Below are 21,166 nucleotides of genomic sequence, written 5' to 3'. Positions count from 1 at the left end.
GTTACTAAAATGATTTAATATTTTTCGTTTATGGTATACACGAGTAAAATTTATTTAAATAAAAACATTGAATATCCTGTCCAAAGGTCTAAAACTATTAGCTACGCCAATGCTCTCGAAGAAGCATGTTTTCTGTGCTCCGTATCTGAACTTTTACGCGGAAAAGCGCGTCATTCGTTTATAGAAAGAAGACGATAACGATGATTTTGGGGGGAAACTGACATTATCGAATTTATCGTGTCTTCTAATCGAAACAACGCGACTTCTATTCTAGTTTCGTTACTTGCAGTGTGAATTGCATGTGCAGGAGACTTTTTACTCAATGAATGATAATCGAAACTAATTGTAAATTGTACGATCAAATGTTACAATAAACGACCAATTGTAATCAATATCGGCGAAAACGATATAAAAACAAAATAATAACATTAGTCTTCCACAATGCTGCAATTCATTTCTTACAACACTTAAATATATAGCCAGTCGTTAGAATTATCCATTATTCATTGACATCGAAAAAAAATTTTGAATAATTCATTAGGAGGAAAATATGCTGCGTTTTCCAAGTATTTCATTAGTATTTAAATAATTATTATTGATTGAGAAATTATATTTTTTCTGGTGGTAATAACAAATTATAATGATTTCATAGTTTCCATGTGAAATTGAATTAAGTCGACAATTGAGTAATATTAATGTAGAGATCAATATTGTTTTTTTAATTTGCTAAAAAATGATTTCTGTGTTTATTACCATCAGAGTCTGCGAGAAATTTCCGATGTCAGTTATGCGGTGGCGCCACAGAACAACATCTCGATAAAATAGAGATCGCAGTTCTTTCATTGTTTTTTCTTACCTGCCTTATCTAGGAAGGGGCATGATGGATAAAATTTAAAATAATTAATTTTGATTAATTAGATTAATTAGATTTTATTTTCAATTAATTTTGTTTTTAAATAGATGGTGTTCTTCCTTTTGTTATTACGTATTGTTGCATTCTCCTCGGTCCATAGACCTCTTTCTTCCATGAAAAAAATTAAAGGAGACGGTTTTCTGAATTTTTGTTTTATGTCCATGTCTTTAACCTCGTCCTCACAATTCTTTTCATCTCTTAATATGATTAGGAAGGATTAATAAGTACGAAAACAAAAATCTGATGGAAGTGAAAATGCAAACTCTCTATATGTATAATTGATTATGGTCTTCGGATAGCGTTTTGCCTACGGTGCCGACGTAACGCCTAATTTCGAGTGCTATGCACTTTCTACGGATGAAATAGAGTGTTGGAGAGAAGCAATTACGAATTTTCATAATAAGCAGCGTACGGATGAAAATTGACACTGTGCCTGTTAATCGACAGAGCAATTTTCGCGGAACATTTCAATTGGTCTACGCAGGTTGCTATTTAAATGAACCAGTTCTGCCTCCTAGGATGAACGATTACAATTACACAAAATTCTTGAGGCGAAAGTAGAAGTTCCAGATCACTTCAGTAGATTCTCTAGATTGGACCCATAGTTGAGCAAATTTAATTTTGGATGAGGAAATTTCGATGATGCATTGTGCTATTAGACTGCGGATTTTATGAGTAATACGAAGAAACATACAAAAAATATTCATAATGTTAAATACATCCTGCAATTAATATATGTGGCTACAATTGATAGTGAATTAAATTTTATTTTTATCTCTGAATTAAATTATAATCTATTACCATAACGAAATCAAATTAAGGTAATAGTTTAAAATACAATTAATTGTAAATTTATATTTACAGACATATATAATGTTAAATACATCCTACAATTAATATAATGATATTGTTATATCGTTTGGGATAAGTGCATATACTTTTCGATTATGTTAAGCATGTATTTACTATATTAATCTGTACCATAAATGGATCGAATACGTATTGATATATATATAAATTTACAATTAATTGTATTTTAAACTATTACCTTAATTTGATTTCGTTATGGTAATAGATTATAATTTAATTCAGAGATATAAATAAAATTTAATTCACTATCAATATATATATAATGTTAATAACATTGAAAACAAGGTACCCAGATGTAATCTAACAAAGAGACTTTTTATGTTAGACAATTATTGTTTATATAATGCTAAAACCGGTTATAAAGACTCATACCACTTTTAAATTAAGGCGAATAGAATTGATTAACCTTCAGTCCTTGCTAATGCGCACTAATAAATTAACAACCCTTTAAATGTTAGTTATCACCTTCCAGCTTGTAATCGAATCTACATTTTGAAATATTTTAGGGTTTCCTTTGCTGCTACAACTGACAGTAAATTAAATTTTATTTATATCTCTGAATTAAATTATAATCTATTACCATAATGAAATTAAATGAAGATAATAGTTTAAATCGCAATTAATTGTAAATTTATATTTACAGACATTAGAAATTTTGGCTTGAAAAGTGCAATTTAAAAATGTTAGATGTACACTGATTACGAAAATATTTATTTAATAGTTCCTAACAAGTCTGTTCTAATTATGTTTCCGTAGTCTTTCGTAGATTGTTAAGGTCGTAAATAACATATAACCATTCGTCGTTTCTCCTAACTTAATTTATCAAGGATTACGAATGCAACACATTGATTTACTACCTATTATCTGTAAACATAAAAAAATTTATGACTTTCTACACAATAATGATTGTATTTATTGCGTTGAAGATATCATGGACGTAACTCTGTAAAAAAATGTACAGAGAACTCGCGCAAGAAGATGACCACTCCGTTGAGAATAATACTAAAAGGATAACAATAAAAAGAAAATTCAAACTTTCTGTGGTGTAAATAAATACCAGTCACCTTGGAAATAACTGGTAACATTTTTGCAACTACATACTTCTTGCCACCGTTTTTTGTTGCTTCTGTTTTTTTTTTTTTTCATAAGTGGAAAATGCCATTAGCTTACGGGTTGCTGCAAACGACACAAAATGTTACATCATTATGGTGAACTTGTTTCATGTATGCATCGTCACCTCGAGATCGAAGGAAACGATCGTTAATCGTTAATAAAATAGATCACATGACCGATCTAGTCCAAGTATGCTCGGTGATTTACTTCTGTAACCGTGACAGAAATTCTTAATTTATTAATATTAAACATGAAATTCATTTCCGCAAAAATGAAAAATTTAATTATTATTATTAGACTGCGGATCTTTATGCAAAATAAAATCTTCGCGAACGTGTCTACAAAAATTAAACCTAAATAGAAATTTATTTTATTCTGCAAATATTATAACATGAACTTTACTTTCAATCTTTTTTATATTCTTGCATATTGTTCGCATTTTGTAGTTTCTTGGACATTCAAATTTCCCATAAACGCATGAAGATCCGCATTCTAATTATTATTATTCATCATAATATATGTCTAAATCTCTAATTTACTGTATTTCAGCCTTTGAATTTTTATCTCGGACAGACCTAAGAGCCTTCCAACGACGACGATTCGTTTTACAACCCTCTTATCGCTCCTGAAAAATAAGTTTAACGTTCCTTCCGTAGTTCACACCGACCAATTAATACACATGTACCGTAACCTCAAGGATATTTCGCAAACTGTGCATAAACTCTCTAGTTTCTGTTTCCGTTCCGTTTTCATTGCTTGGAATTGCAATTATTCAAAGTTAATCAAGCAAGTATCGAGTATTAATTGAAACGCATCAGATAAGGTTGAAGGTTTGCAAGATTAGAGGCAAAGCAGTTCGACAAATTTATTTTATGGAAATGTGGTTTGTTGTTATTTGGACAAACTGGCTTTTCACTTAAAAAAATACCTCAAATATTTTAGTTAAATATTCGAGGTATAAGCTGAATAATAGCTGTACTTTTTAGGGATTGAATGATACTATAGCTCTTGGTGGAGGCATTCGACTCATTTCTGAATTAAATTTCTTTTATAAAAGAGGAATATCTTTTTAAAAAAAGAAAAATTAATTTTGAAAGAAATTTTTTCTCTATATTTGTTCTATTTTATTTTAAATATTGTCTCATCTTGTAGGGGTGGAGGCGCCCCCTTGCCCCTCTCTAGATACGCCTATGCGCCTATGCTACGCCTATGTCCGATTGTTTTGATTTTTGGATATGTTTTAAAGGAAGGAAAAATAAGATATAAATATTTTTTTTATATCGGCTCGCTTCCATATTTAGGGGGCGAAACAACCCCCTAAAGTTTCAGTTCCAATAAGCTATTTATTATTATAAGCAAATTATTTTTTTGCAAAATTTAGGGCCAGTTTTGATAAACAGATAGAAAACCGTGAAACTTTTTCTTCAAAAAGTTTTCTTCTATCTATGATAGTTTCGAAGATAGCTGAAACTTTAGGGGGGGGGGGGGGGGTTCATACCCTAAATATAAAAATTGTCGGTCTTTAAAACATACCCAAAAATCAAAACAATCGGGAATCTTTCCCATTTGATTGGCTGCCTCGATACTAGCACGAATCCCAGCCCCCTTTCCGTGCAATAATCGAGGCCCTTCAGCATCAGCATCCATTACCATAAAAGTAATGGTCCAAAATTTTAACTCTTCAACTTAAATCCTCCTTTACAGTTTCCATCGTCGATTAATTCATAATTTAAGATGAACAGCCATTTAATTGGCTGCCTCGATACTTGCACGAACTTAAGCTCCCTTTTCGTGGAATAATCGAGGTCTTACAGCATCAGCATCCATTACCACAAAAGTAATGGTTCAAAGTTTCAACTCTTTAACTTAAATCCTCCTCCACAGTTTCCATCGTCGATTTATTCATAATTTAAGATGAACAGGTTCAATACTATGTTTATACTCGACAAAGTATGATCCATTTTTTCGCAAGACATGAATGAACCGGTCTTAATCGTGTTGTCATTCTATGCAAATATCAAAACAGCCGCATAAACGTTAACACGTGTTCCTTACATCACCCTTTTATTCATAAATTTCTTTGGCCGTTCTGTGTTGACAATTTTTTCGAATTATTCCGTACACCTCGTTCGACGATTTAGCATGTTAATTCATACGAGATTTCAATCGATCGGTGATCTACTTCCTGCTGCGGTCGGCGCGTTGTCAATGCGGTATCAATTGAGGCAGGATTACACGTGGCGAAATAATGCCATTGAAACGAAGCATTTAAGTTTAACACCCTCGAATATCGTGACGGTGAATCGAGCCATTTCCTTTTGAATTACTTGGTTGGCTGTTTGAGGTCTGTGGTATGTTATGATCGATTTAGAAAACGCGTTGGTACTTTAAAAAATTAATTTATATTTTTATAAATTTGTAGATAATGTCACCAAGGTTATATATAATAATAATATAGTTTCTAATTAGGGGAGGGTAATTACAGATAGAACAAGAAGATCATATATTAGACGATGGACAAAATATGTCAACAAACTCTTATATGTTGATATATATTTAACATACTATTTGTAGTAATAATATAATGCTAATTATATAATAGTTGTTAGTTATAATATATAATAATAATAATAGTTAATTGCAATGTATATGTGTAACCAACATACTATTTGTATTAATAATATAATTTCTAATTAGAGGAAGATAATAACAGGAAGAACGGCATGTATTTCGTGTAAATTTCTGCTTCTTCGCCGATACAAGAATATAATAAAATTCGAATAAGAATGTGTTGACATTCTCCCTCCGAGACAAGAATGTCTTGACATTTACAAAGTATGTTAATTGTTCGTTAGTAACCCAACTTGCATTTGTAACTTTAAAGTGTCGTGTGAAGTGATTGGCCATTGCGTGCGACAAACTCGCAAGTGGCTAGGTAATTTGTAACCACTGAAGCCAGAGAATCATTCATAACACGCATTGTAAGAATTACACGACTTTGTAAGAATCCTTGCAAAAGGAAACGCGATGAATTCGAGTCGATCTAAAAAGGAAGCTTTTTGCGAGAAATTCCACTTTTTTAAAATTTGTCAGTTAACGTATGGAGTAGTTATTTAAGCGAAAAAGCGTACGATGAGATGTTTGGTATGCTTGGTACGTTTTTGATGGATTCGAGATGCAATAAAAAGACTGAGAGCACGTTGCATCTTGGAAACATATTTGCTCTACGTTAAGAGGAGAACTAACTCGCGAAGTTTTTATGAATAAAAGCTGTGTTTTGTCACAAACTTCGGTGTTTTAATTTTACCAACCCTCTTCTAGATGTATTTACTAACCTATACTACTTAAGGGTGGAAACATTCCTAGGACAATTAGAGAAAGGTGCGTATTTGTAAATTTTTTGGGGGCAAACCGAAATTGTTCTGGTAATGAGATTCAGGGTATTCGAAAAAACGTTTCTTAGTGGACGTATCGCAATTTTTGTATTTAAAAATATCCTTAATTAACGAAGTTACAGGGTTATAGTTGTAGAGTGGTCACTGCAGAAGGCTCACAAAAAAAAGACATCGCTATGGAGTCCTACAACTTTGTTAATATAAAATACTTTTAAATATAAAAATTGCAACACTTGCATTAAGAAACATTCTTTCGAATACCCTGAATCTTTTTAACAGAACATTTCCTGTTTGGGCAAAAAAATTCTCTTTTAGAGTGTCTTAGGTAGACATTCCCATTTAGGAATTTGTCAAAGTATCAAAACTGAATCCAAAAAAAATTGTCTAATATGCATTTGTTTTATACCGGTTTAAATAGACTTCCTCCCTTAGGATTTTGCCAAAGTATCAAAAATGAAGTGGAACCATTCGCAAATCCATAAAGAGGGTAAACATCCCCAATTCCATTTTTCTCAAAAAAAATCACAAATATGCATTTCTAATATGCAACTCTTTTATACCATTTTAAATAGACTTCCCCACTTAAGAGTTTGCTAAAGTATGAAAAATGAAATGTAACCACTCAAAAATCCATCAAGAGGATAAAATATTCCCAATTTCATTTTTCCCACAACAATTCTTTAGTATGCATTTCTGTTATACCATTTTAAATAGACTTCCCCCCTTAGGAGTTTGCCAAAGTATCAAAAATTAAATATAACCACTTCCAAATTCATTAAGAGGGTAAACATCCCCAATTCCATTTTTCCAAAAAAATTCTCTATATATACATTTCTTTTATACCATTTTAAATAGACTTCTCCACTTAAGAATTTATCAAACTATCAAAATTGAAGTGTAACAACTCACAAATCCATCAAGAGGGTAAAACATCCCCAATTCCATTTTTCCTCAAAAAATTCCCTATCTATGCATATCTTTTATACCATTTTAAATATCCCCCCCTCCTTTTGGCAAACTATAAAAAATTAAGTGCAACCACCCACGAATCCATCAAAGGGTGAACTTTCCCTACCAAAACATCCCCAATTGGCATTCACCTCGACATCAACTTGAACCTCAGCGATCGTCCAAAGTTCACCGAACAAAAAATGTAACAATCACAACATCGCAACCATGCAATTGCGGGTGGAGGTGAGTTTTTTGCTTGTCGTTTACCGCGATTTGCTTCAGCAACCAGTTTCGCCCCTCCAGGGGCGTGATTTACATAAACAGTACAGGTGGCTTTTGCGTTCGCACGATTTCAACGCGAATTGTAGTTTCGCGGCGGGCATGTGCGGTGTCTGCAACTGAAACTACGTTCGTCGTCGTCGTCGTCTCGCGGTGCACGCTGACAATTTAACGGACGCCGGTGGTGCACGCTGCAGTTTCCTTATTTCGTCAATTTCTCTGTCACGGATCAACGCTAACGGGTGTTCCGCGTACTTTCTGTGCGAGTTTTTTCAACGTGAGACATCCCGACGACACCGCTGACGAGACCGAAGAGAGTTCTTCAGAGGATATTTAATGAATTCTACCGCGGAATATAGAGGCAAGTCTTCATGAAGTGGCGAGGGATTTTATGTGATAATTCGAACTTTTTTGGGGTTGATTGAATGCGATGGAGATTATGGAGTTACAATGGGAGATACAGTCAGTGTAATAAGTAGACTGCGGATCTTTATGCATTTATAGGAAATTTGAATGTGCAAAAACTTACAAAATGCAAACAATATGCGAGAATATAAAAAAGATTGAAAGTAAAGTCCATGTTACAATATTTGCAGAATAAAATAAATTCCTATTTAGGTTCAATTTTTGTGGGCATGTTCGCGAAGATTTTATTTTGCATAAAGATCCGCAGTCTAGTAATAAGTATTCGTACTGCAACCAATTTAAAATAAAACTGATAAGAAATGAAATGAGAGGCTATCATAGAAAGTTAATTTAAATTTAAATTTACGCAAATTCTATTTTAAATATATGTAGGAGTGTTGGTTAATTATTTCTTCCTCTAAAATTTAATAATAAACTAAATACATGAAGTTTTATTTTGAATTGGTTTCTGTGCGAATACTTATTACACTGACTGTATGTTTACTTTTTGAAATTGTATGTGTGCGAATGGTGCAGAATGTTTTAAGTAACGAATTTTTTTGAGAAAGAAGAAGTATTCCTATGTGGGCTGAGTATATTATATTTGTGATTTTTGTAATTGATATTGAATAGAATGGAATTTTGTATCGTAAAAGTAACAGAAAGAACCACAATTTGTTTGAAGTTTTGAATTTCCCGCGTCGGTATTTGAAATATCGAAATAATTTAATTGTTTGAATTAACCGTTACATTAAATCAATCTTAAAATAACAAAAATTACAAATAATGAGAATGATAGTATCATTTTTTAAACACGTTAGTAACTTGCAAAAAAAAATTTCATTATAACATTAAATAAACTTTCAAATAACAAGAATTACTTTATCAGAACAACTAATAGTCTCACAACCACCAATCAGTACCATAGTATCACTTTTTAAATACGTTAGTAACTTGCAAAAAAGAATTTCATTACTACATTAAATAAACTTTCAAATAACAAGAATTACAAATAATGAGAATCACTTTCATCAGAAAAACTAATATTCTCACAACCAACAATCAGTACCATAGCATCATTTTTTAAACATATTACTAACATGCGAAAGAATTTTATTATTTCATTATCGCAAATACGGAACGACTGTTTGCAAAGTTATTTCATAAAGTACGACAACACACGTGTACCTCAAGAATGAAATAACCGTGAAACAAGATAAACCGTTATCTGAAATAGTAACTTTTTGAATAACGTTATTTCAAACGCAGGTCTACCACCTTGGGAAAATTCTTAAAAACGAAAGTGAAACGTAGAAAGAAATTGGAAAATTTGAAAGAAAAATGGTCACACTGTCGTTATCGAAGATAAGTTGACGAAGAATTGGCACGCGACGTTTGTTTACCTTTCGTTTATCGAATTCATCGTGAACGCATTGAGAAACTCGAAAATCACGTACGCCGAGCGGCTCGAATTCTCTCAAAAGTCACGTAAAATCGCAATTTTGTTCAAAGCGATGCGCATTGGCGGAGAAGTGCTTGTAAACAAACACACGCAATCTTCCGTAATATCATAAACAACGCACCGTAAGTAAAATTTAGCATACCTATGCATTTTTCGAAAGAATGCTGCGGCGTTGTTATTTTGCGAACCACTTTCGGAAATGCTTCGGTAAATAATCTCATTTCAATTTACTCTTACTTCATTTTTAATAAATGATGCAATTTTCAAAACGAATGAAAGTATATACAGTGGGTGCAGAAAGTATTCGTACACCGATTAATTTCCAAAAAAACTATGTAAAATTGTAATTTATTAACTTATTTTTTATAAACAATGACATTCTACATATTCTCGGAAATCTCTAGAATAGATGTATTACAAAAAAAAAGTAGCTATTTATGTAAGTTGCGAAATTAACAAGAAAAAAACAATTAATCGATGGAAATGTTGAAGCAATAAGTATTCGCACAACTGTTTAAAAGTACTTTCCTCGAAATATGATGTTTTTTAATTCGTACGGAGCAATAAACTAATGTGTTTACGTTACAAACTCTACTGTAAATGGTTCGTCATAAGAATCGTACAAATACTTATTGCTTCTATACTTTTACCCACTTTTCGCACTTTTTTTGTTAATTTCACAAATTGTATTAACTAGTAAATGTTGTTTGGACTATATCTATCTTAGAGACTTCCGAGAATATGTAAAATATCATTGATTATAAAAAAAGAAGTTAAGAAACTACAATTTCACAGAAAAGTTTTTTGGGAAATTGATCGATGTACGAATATATTCTACATCCACTGTAAAATTAATTCTCATATTATCCAAGTTACCTGATAACATTTCTTTATTTATTGTATACCAATGAAATCGTGTAATTATCTTACGTAATGGCCGGATCTTCGAACTTAACGATAACATAAGAAATCATTATTCAAACTTAATGAAGCGTTTATGATCATCCGTCTTTAAACGTTGTAAGCGACATAACGCGACTTTGTAACGATTTTAATAATAAGAAACGACAAATACTTATGTAAATAATTTACGCGTTTTATAAATTTTAATTTGCACAAAATAAAAATCACGTCATCGAGGTGGTGACACCCCTTAGTATTAAATATATTGTACTCCAGAAGCTTAGGCACTTTCCCTCGCCCTATCCCTTCAGAATGCGCGTTATTCGACTGCGCAGACGCCTTGCGCAGTGGAGGGGGAAAGAGCCACGCGAGGGGCCCCCCATCGACTCCACTAGCACATAAAATACTAAAAATGTATCTGTAACACTGTAACCTAATTTATATAACCTCTTCATGTTTAAACAAACTGTTCTTCTACTTTTAAACATTCCGAACTCGCAATTTATTACAATGATTAATCAGGAAAATTTCAGGTATGAATCTATAGTCAAATACTACAGACTTTTCAATTGTTAATCCATGAATCGAGCACTCGATTTAATTTATGTACATAAATCCCATACTACTCGCAATATTGTTACGTAACAAGACGCTGAATCGATCTGATGCGATATTAACATTAGAAGTAGTTTCTGTATCAAATTAATTCGCGCTTTCACCTTACATCACGCTTTCGCGACGAAACATGTATAACTGGTAACTCGAGGTGTCAAAGACCATTTTCACGAGCTATTTACTGTTAGATAAGAATTTGAATGTCATATTATCTCTGTATTAGTCGTACGATGATTGGAAAGATGATTAGAAAATTGTTTCCTTTTATGATGACGTTTTAGACATGAAAAATGCTTGCATTTGATATATATTAGGTTGTCCCAAAAGTTTCTTTCGCAATTTGCACTCAATTATTTTGTGTGACAGTGTTTATATAAATAGACAATCTAATTTCTTAGATATTGATGTTGTAACAGTAATGGAGCAAAATGAATCGTACACAATTCAATAATGTAACATTAGACATAAAATATTGAGTATGTATTACTTATTAATAAAACGAAAGAAACTTTTGGGACAACCTAATACGTTGTATGTCAATACATGACTGTGTGTACAGACGAGATGAACAATGAATACACAGAAACTGAAATATTTTCATTCGTCACTATTTTAATTTAACATCTGGAAAAATTAAGCTACTACAAGACTGATGAAAGAGATAGAAAGAATTTTTTAGGCATTTAAGAAAGCAACGTAGAAAGAATAATATGCTACCAAAGTTGATATTAAGAAGTTTTCAGACACCCTATATTTATTAGACCTCTACCAATACTAATAAACGCACGATAATAGCCTACCAATGTAAACAAATTCTCTGTTTCGAATTCTGGTGTACACGTCGCTCCTCAGTTATGTTTCGTTCCCTCATCACCTAACCACTGTGATTGATCGCGGTCAACGTTATGTCGTCTGAATCTAATTTTCCAGAATAGTGTTACCAGTTAATAATATGCTAATGATTATTTCTTAGTTGGTAGTTATTTTATCTGAAATTTATTAATTCAGTAATGAAGTATTAACAAATTGAAATAGTGAAAACGGTGCAAAAACAAGTTACTGCTTGTTACTACGTTAATAGTGACCACACGTGTTAATCACAATCAAAATTCAAGGTTTTAGCATTTTCTATTAATTTACTCGACATAGTGCGTGAACAATGGCGTTCCAAAGAATCATCGACATACTTACGATGTTCAGCTACAGTCAAATCCGGTGTATGTTTGAAATTTCTTTCATATAATGTATAATTGTTATATATAATAATAATTATTATATATATAATTGCCCTAGAGCCTAATCTAGAACCTTTAAAAATTGCCAACAAAGTTACACGTTCGAATATTATAAAAATTGTATGGTTATAAGAAACCATCAAAAATATACTTTCTCACGTGTTCGATTACAGGTAAGGAGGTACAGCCTGAGGAGATTGGTCCAGCAAATTTTGAACGGGCGATAGTAACAGCCGGTAAGCATGCATGTTGAAACAAAATAGTTGATTCTTTCTTTTCAAAAGAATTTTATTTTTCTTTACAAAATATTCTACGAGTGTAAACCGTTTCGAATAGTTTTCTTATATTTTACAATCTCACCCTTCGTTACGAAGTTTTAAGCGGGAAAACGTATGCGCAGCGACGCGTGCGCAATCAGCTGATAAGAGATTAAAATGGCGCGCGCCAAGCATCACAAAAGCAAACTTTAATTGCTCGTATATAGATAAAGAAGCTTCAGATTAAAAAATGGTAAAGGACTTTTAGGTTTCTTTTTGCGCAAAGAATTTCTTTCCATGAGCTAAGCAACTGTCAGTAGTCTAGTCATTTTATTAACCGACTTCGAAAAGGAGGAGGTTACTCAACTCGACATGTATATTTATTTATTTTTTATTTTTATTTTTTAACCTTAATTTCCACAACTTTGATTCAAGGTTATGGAAAATTCAACTACTTGTTACTGCTAGCTGTACTACCCGCCAGTTTCTCTAGCATTTTTTCGTCGTCAGCGATGTCGTACGTCCTGCCGGCCGCGGAATGCGACCTGGGCCTCAGAATGATCGACAAGGGTCTACTCAACTCGATGACATTCGCAGGTAATATTCGTTTACGCAATCGTAAACGTAATTCTCAGTTAAATTTAAAAGGACTTCAAAGTCAAATTGCTCCAAAATAAAATCTGTAGGAATCAATCCAAGTCCTGACTTTTCTCATTCTTTTAGTCATTAAAAGGGTACTTTTTAGGTACCACTTTGAGAAGTTTTGGCTTCACAGTGATTGATGTTATTTTAGCCTTTCTCTCAGAAATTGTAGCTCCTAAAATATCGTGTATTTAGTTTGTTTAGACTGCAAAACCGAACACACATTTCATTTCTATACGATCATTGTATAAGATATTCGTATAAATGTTCAAATATTATTCGAATACGTGGTTATTCGAATATACATGTCGAATACAAATAGAGTCCTAGCCCTAGTTAGAAACTGGTGTGTGGTACACCACGGGGTCATTAGAGAATGTATTTGTAGGAATACAAACATGGTAAATAAAGACACACTCTTGTACTTCCTCGTGTTGACCACGTGCCTTTCACGGAAACCGATTCCGACGAAACGGAAGTTTCCAAGATTGATGAAAAGCGTTCAGTCGTGGCAAATTTCTATTATTTGGCCAGCCACGAGAGTAAGTACCCACACAAATTTATTTACTATGATCCAAGCGTTCTTTACAGCAAGAAACCGTATCGGAAATTCCTCTGCAATAACAATGAAGAAAAAGTGACAATGAAACCTTGATAATTGCACGAAAATCGTGCAAGTATCAAGGTTCGTCCAAAGTTCGAGGCTGTCAAATTTCACTACCTTCGATCGATAAGTGTCGCGGCGCAGTCCTGACTCCGCGACACTTATCGACGATTCGCTGTGTTCCAGAGTTTGAAATGACTGGAAAGGCAAATCTTCTTTTCACATGCAATAATCTCTTTAAAATTCGATTATTATTGCTGAAATGTCACATACAAGATTCGATTGTTTTCAGGTATGATCTGCAGTTCATTTTTCTGGGGATTCATGACCGACACGTTTGGTCGTAAGAAGATCATGTTTTATGGTTACATGTGCGCCGGGATCTTGAGTCTGATGGCGTGTTTCTCGCACACCTCTTGGCTTTTAATTTTCTTCAAATTTCTCGACGGCGTGGTGTAAGTTGACAAAAAGATGATCGATACCATCCTTGGTAACAATTAACAATCTTGCGGAAACATCATCGGTGTTCTGACGCTTTTGGAAAGTCGCGCATAGGACGAGTCGTCAGTAATAGGACACCTTTGTATTTCTTACAAGTTAAAAATTTCTTAATGTCAAACTTCAGTCCTCAAACTTTAAACAACTACCAAATTTTAGTCTTCAAACTTTACAGTATATCTGGCCCGTATGCTGCGTTGATGTCGTATTTGGCAGAGGTACACAACGAAACGCAACGATCTCGCACCTACATGTGGTTAGGCGTGTTTTTCTCCCTTGGAAATATTTCTTTACCTTGTAAGTGTCTTTACCTTGTAACTCTTTATATTTTATAAATATACAGAGTGTTCCAAAAATGTTGCAACACCTTGAAAGGGGTGATTCTGGAGGTGATTTGAAACAACTTTTTCCTTAGCGAAAATGTTGTCCGAGGCTTTGTTAAGGAGATATTAACAAAAAACCCCGGACCAATCAGAGCGCGAATGGGCGTAGACTACGCCCACTACTCTGGCCCCGCCCATACGCTACCGCGGGCGCTCCGCCAGCATACTCGCGCTCTTGATTGGTCAATGTTTTCCGTTAATATCTCCTCAACGAAGCCTCGGACAACATTTTCGCTAAGGAAAAAGTTGTTTCAAATCATCTCCCGAATCACCCCTTTCAAGGTGTACAATATTTTTAGGATACCCTGTATATTGTCTCTTTATTCTTCTGTTCAATCTTTGAACACTGAGGAGCTCGAAGTACTATTGTAATTCGAAGTATAAAAACGTTTGTTTTAGGCATAGCATGGTTAATCATACCTCAGAAATGGAACATAAATTTCGTGAGCAATATGGTAGAGATCAGCTCTTGGAGAGTGTTTCTAGCAATCTGCTCGTTGCCAGAGTTTCTTGCTTGCATTGCGATGTTCGCGTTCCCAGAAAGTCCCCGTTTTCTCCTTTTGAAAGGTAGAAGAGAGGAGGCTTTGGAAGTCTTCAAGAAGATATACTCAGTCAATACAGGCAAAGATCCAGATATGTACCCGGTAAAGAATGTTAAACAGTGTTTCCAATGTAAAATTGCTTGCGTAACGCATTAACAAATTGCACTACTTATCTTGTGGATAGATTCATGAATGATTAATGAGTTTTATTTATAAGAGTGAGAAGTAGCATAACTTATTAGCATTAGGAATGCCAATAAGTCTGTTACTGAGGACTAAATGATTAAAAATCATACGTAGGGAATGTTAACAGAGTTTCACAAACTCTATACCAGAATATAATTACCTTGAGTTATTGATACAACGAGTCCCTAATTTATTAACAATCACCATTCACAGATCAAGGATCTCGAGGAAGAAGATTCTGTTGAAGTATCAAGTGAGAAGGTGAAGGACAAGCTACGATCATGCTGGCAACAGATGAAACCTCTCTTTTTACCTCCTAATATTTTCAAACTTTTTGCGATAGGTTTGATTCAATTTGGAGCCACAATAGGGTCAGAATAAATGAATTCTCTTTTAAATAATTTCACCGTCGCTAGCTCCTTAAACACACACATTTATACTAATAGTTTTGATTTAAATTGTGAATTATTTTTATGATGTGAATAAATAACTCGCTTCATTCAATCTACAATATTGTTACTTGTGTATTTCAAGAGTCAGCATTTGTGAATTATTTCTATTATCAACAGAAATGTGCAGTAAACAATACTGACAAATTTTCAATTTGTAGATCAAATTCTATAAGACTGTGGATGCCTCAATTGTTCACAATGATGGAACATTTCAAGCACACCTACAATAAAGTGGAATACTCGAGCTCGCAACCACGCTTTTGCTACATGTTAGGTCAACAGCAACCAAATGAGACCTTGACAAGTTCAGTTAATGAAACTTTACACGTTACACATGAGTGTATACTGGTACTACATCTACAGTTACAATTACTTTCTTTTCTGTTCCCCATCGAACTTAATATTCTACAGAACTTACTTTACAGGCAGACTTGAATTCAAAAGTATTCATCAACTCAATTGTGATTGCTACTACAGGAGTTATTGGATATACTTTAGCTGGCACATTAATTACTATAGTAGGAAAGAAGAAACTCATAGGTAAGATTGCTAAATTCAAAGATTATTCGAATTGAATCATTTAAAAAATATAAATAACTTTGAATTCTATTTTCAGCCACCTGTTTCATGGTAGCTGCTGCTTGCTGCGGATCCCTTTATTGGGCAACAAGTGTCAACAGTATTCTCGGTTTATGTTCAGTTTTCGTTGCCATGTCGAGCATAGGTGGGGCTTGTGTCGTAAACGTTATTGTCGATAATTTTCCGACATGTTTAAGGTAAATAATTTTAAAAAAATATGAATATATTTGATTACGAATGTGTGACTGAAGAATTTCTTTATAATTTCAGGACTATGGCAGTAAGCCTGACTATGATGGTTGGCAGATTCGGTGCGGTTATAGGCAATTCATTATTCCCGGTTCTATTCAAGCTATCTTGCCTAGGTCCTTTCGTTTTAATTGGATCCGCTTCTTTAGGTAAGATTTAAATAATAATTTTTATATTAAATGATGTAATGGAATAGTGGACTAGGTTATGTTACGTATCGCTAATTTTAATACTTTCGTCAAATAAATACTAACAATCGTAAGATTCTATTGACTGAATTCAATGTAAAGACTGTTAACTGGAAGAGAATGATGATCATACAAAAGTTTCATTTCAAAACTGTATTTTTTACGTAGATGACACAAGACACGTTTTTTAATTCGAGTGCATAGATGCACAATCCCTTTACGAAGCTGTGATGCCAGATTCTGCTCCCAGTCGCGCATGCGCATTGGTTTTGGCGGCAATAAAGTATCTGGTTAAACTTTGTCTCAAGGGCCCATTTTTTTGTAGATATTTTGATTTAATAGTCAGTATTGTACTATAATTTGCTGTACAATACTGTGTTTCGATGGCGAGGGCTACGTAGTATCTTACTGCATTATGGTATGAGACTTTGTGTAACGTTGTATGATGTGGGAGTATTGTGTAATCATTCAGTATTCTGGCATACAGTTCTCAAATATTATGTAGTTAACAGTATTATGCTCTATTTCAATTTAATACTCAGCATTATACCATAATTTGATGTACTATACTGTATATCGTATGTCGACTTTGTGTAACGTTGTATGATGTGAGAGTATTTTACATCTTTCAGTATTCGACTAATAATGTTGAAACATTATGTCATTAGCAGGATTATACTGTATTTGAATACTCAATATTGTACCATAATTTCCTGCACAATATTGTGTATCGGTATTGAGAATTATGCTGTAACTTGTTGCATTATATTATGAGACACTGTGTAATGTCGTATAATGTGGCTATATTGAATACAGTGTATTCTGTATGTTCTTCTATTCTGACGCATAATGCTGAAATATCATGCAGTTACGATGATTATGCTCTATTTCGATGTAATACACACCATCATTTGTGTACTATACTCAAAGTACCTAATACGGCTATAAAACTGACGCCCTTAGTCGCCCCAAAGAAAAATACAAGTATATAGTATAATGAATTGGGACCACGCATCGTCGACTATAACTGCAGCACTGCTCCTTTTTTCGACGCGCATGCGCGAGTGGGAGCAGAATCATCACAGCTACGAAGGCGGGAGATATAAGATTAAATCATAATACTAAGCAACAAATAGCGAATGTTGATTCTTACTGGATCCAATCAATAATTTCCATTAGAAACATAAGGGTACACTAACAAATTGAAGCCGTGCAATAGGTCTTGTATTTAAAAATACATAATGCATATGATATATTGACAAGAACCGTAAAATGGCGTCGAGTCAAACTTCTATATATGCCATTATTCCGTGATATCAGTAATATTTGTTTATTTTCCTTATCACTGAATATTTATTTTTCAGTATCAGCCTTCCTGGTGCTTCTTTTACCTCGGAAGCATTCGCAAACGGACAAATCAAAGAACATCGCTTGATGTTCATCTTTTCGAATACTATGGCCGATTTAGCCGATTGAAATTATAGCGTCAGCGAACTGTAGCTATAAGGTTCACGTGTAAATACATTTTGTCCCTGGTCTTTCACCGATTGTATTATTTGGGTGCATGATTTTTCATCATGTAAATATGTAAATACACTGCAATTACACTCATATAGAATTAAGATCTGCTCACGTTTTATACGTATGCGTGAAACAAATCGAATTGCAGAACGAGTGCGTGTCGTAAGTGAGATTTTTAGTGAATCTCGTGACTGCGTGGCGTAGAATTATTTTAGAACAATCTCTCACAATTTTTAATCACTTCGCCAGTGAATCGTTAGGTAGTATATTAAATGAATATCAAAATATCGAAGTAATGTATTCAAATACCAACATTGTTATATATTAAATCTGTTTTAATATTGTTTTAGAGTAGACAAGCCTCTGAGAGTTTCATTTCATGTTCCTATTAAGTTGGCAAAATAGTTCGTTCGAATTTTGACGCACTTGTTTCTTATACAAGGAGATGTATTTGTTGTATAACATATTGTCCATTCTGTTCTATGATCTCTACCCATCCAGAGATGGGCAAAATCTTTATCTAAATAAAAATTTTAAATATCGAATAAAGATGAAAAATTGTCATCTATTACTCGTCGAATAAAGATACATAACTTTATCTTTATTCGATGACTGCCGAATAAAAAAATATATTCGAGATAAATGTTCTCAAAGGATACAGATAACTGAAATTATTTTTATCCGAAGGTTAAAGATACCTGTTTTATCTGCAGAAAGTTTCAATCGTAAGATACTCTTCGCACTTTTAACTTTATCCGACGGGTAAAGATACCTGCTTTAACTGCAGAGAGTTTCACTCGTTAGGTAGTTTTCCCATTTTTAACTTTAACCGACCGCTAGAGATACCTGGTTTCTCCCCGAGAGTTTCAACCCTAAGATACTTTCCCGCATTTGTAACTTTATTCGATGGCTAGAGTTGACAGGTTTCTCTCCAGAGATATTCATCCGTAGGTTATTTTCGCATTTTTATCTTTAACTGAAGTTTCACTCATCGCGTGGGATAACTTTCTTACTTTTATCTTTATCCGAAATTATCGAATAAGGATCGAATAACTTTTTATGCGGTGTTTACTGTTTAGTCGGCGGTTGTAAAGTATAGTTATACATAATTACACATAGTTAAATAGGTGTAATGTAAACAAATTTATACAGGAGTAAGAAAGCATATATTTGTGCATATAGACGTGTACTGTAGATATAAATGATGGTCTTTTTAAATGTTTATATAATTATTGTTATTACAAAATTTCTGATCCTTGACACGACTCGGCAACGAGTAACCGCTCGATGTGATTTCGTGATGTTTCTCATGCAGAAAAATGTGTAGATTCCTGAATGTTTATAATTATTGTTGCTGCAAAATCACCATTCTCCGGCGCGGCGTAGCGCGGCAAGGGATTAACCGATTTAGATGGAACTTTTCACATTTAATATATTGATATATTGATATATTGATGTTTCGCAATTGCAAACAGTTGCAATTGTGCCGCGGATCATACGATCTCGCGAGTTGTTAGTCGTCAATAGTATAAAGAAATGTAGTATCGGCTGTGCCAACGATCTATTGATGGTTGATGATCTAAGAAGTGGGTGAGGGGCCTGGTATTTAAAAAAATAAATAGTTCCCGCGGAGGCCCAGGAGCAGGTAGCCGCGGACGCGAACGCGGCCACCACCCGCGAAACCGCGACCCCGGAGGATGACGCGGCGGCGGGGTGGGTGCCTAGGAAGCACGGCGAGGGGGCCCCGTACAATTTATATTTAATAATTACTAAAATTAAAATTAATTATATTTTATAGTAATTTATATTTAACAATTACTAAAATTAAAATAATTATATTTTATAGTTAGTTAGTTATAGTTTATTCTCTTTGCGGAGTATAATTATATTTTATAGTAAAATTAATTATTTTTATTATTATTATTAAATTAAAATTAATTATAGTAACGAACTAAGGAGTCGAACTTTTATCTTTTTCACAAGTAGTAATAAACTTCAGTAAATTCATTCTAAACTACTGTGTACATTTTACTTACCTTAACCTATAACAAGCCGTTGCTTAATTCAAAGTATCTGTCCTCCTCCTGTTCCAACTTAGCTCTAATCTTATTAATTTCCGGGTCTACATTTTATAAAATTTCTAAATTTCGTTCAAAGCTATTTTCTGAAATAATGAATGCGCTATACATCCAACTTAATGCATCGGCATGCTGCATTCGTTCGCCTTTTCTATGCTTTATAACATAATGATAATTTCGCAATATAAGTGACCATCTAAGAATTCTGGGATTAACCTCCTTTCGCTCGAAGGTTAACTTTAAGCTATTACAATGTGTGATAATAGTAAAGCGTATGCCTTGTAGGTATATTCTAAATCGTTCAAGAGAGTAAATAATCGCCAATGCTTCCAATTCGATACTATGATATCGTGATTCTGTTTGCGTTGTTCGCTTGCTAAAATAACAAATAGGATGAAATTTATTGTCTGATTGTTTCTGTAAAAGCACTGAACCGAATCCTGAAGAACTTGCATCGCAGTGTAGTTCTGTAACAGCCGTTGGTGAATAAATACATAAAACTGATTCGGATATCGTTAATTGTTTTACATTTTCAAAAGGTTTTAAAGCTTCATTATCCCAATTAAATTCCTTTTTTGATTTTAATAAATCATACAGCGGCTTCGAAATGTATGCAAAATCTCGAATAAATTTACTAAATGTGTAGTAGTATCTCCTGTTAATGTCGTCGTGATGTTACTATTAAGAAATGTCGCACAACATTAGAACAATACATAATTATTATATTATAACAAGTTTCAACACGTACCTTTGAAGTACCTACTTCTCCTCTTAATTGTCCTCCTAATTTGTAAGTAAAGGAAAAAGTATATATTTTTTTTGTTAATTTATGTTAGTAAATGCAAA

At 33.6% G+C, this 21,166-nt stretch overlaps 1 protein-coding gene across 3 annotated transcripts; it reads left to right on the top strand.

The window, feature by feature from the left end:
• Positions 1-7,596: 7,596 nt before the first annotated feature.
• On the top strand, positions 7,597-18,668 carry LOC128892950 (synaptic vesicle glycoprotein 2B-like). Of its 3 annotated transcripts, none has more exons than XM_054153628.1 (12): positions 7,597-7,882; positions 12,315-12,377; positions 12,834-12,995; positions 13,937-14,099; positions 14,318-14,439; positions 14,925-15,169; positions 15,467-15,624; positions 15,864-16,053; positions 16,131-16,245; positions 16,322-16,481; positions 16,555-16,682; positions 18,086-18,668. In XM_054153628.1, the coding sequence occupies exons 1-12, from the start codon at positions 7,858-7,860 to the stop codon at positions 18,154-18,156; spliced, it is 1,602 nt and encodes a 533-aa protein (XP_054009603.1). In that variant the 5' UTR covers positions 7,597-7,857; the 3' UTR covers positions 18,157-18,668. The 3 variants fall into 3 exon arrangements, with proteins under 3 accessions (XP_054009603.1, XP_054009602.1, XP_054009604.1); XM_054153627.1 differs by lacking the exon at positions 7,597-7,882 and adding an exon at positions 11,756-12,123; XM_054153629.1 differs by lacking the exons at positions 7,597-7,882; positions 12,315-12,377 and adding an exon at positions 13,429-13,582 and having other exon boundaries at positions 12,855-12,995.
• Positions 18,669-21,166: the final 2,498 nt, after the last annotated feature.

This window comes from Hylaeus anthracinus, unplaced genomic scaffold (genome assembly GCF_026225885.1).
Source record: "Hylaeus anthracinus isolate JK02 unplaced genomic scaffold, UHH_iyHylAnth1.0_haploid 2, whole genome shotgun sequence".
Classification (NCBI taxonomy): domain Eukaryota; kingdom Metazoa; phylum Arthropoda; class Insecta; order Hymenoptera; family Colletidae; genus Hylaeus; species Hylaeus anthracinus.
Note: the sequence above shows the minus strand (reverse complement) of the source record. Positions and strands in the feature narration are given on the sequence as shown.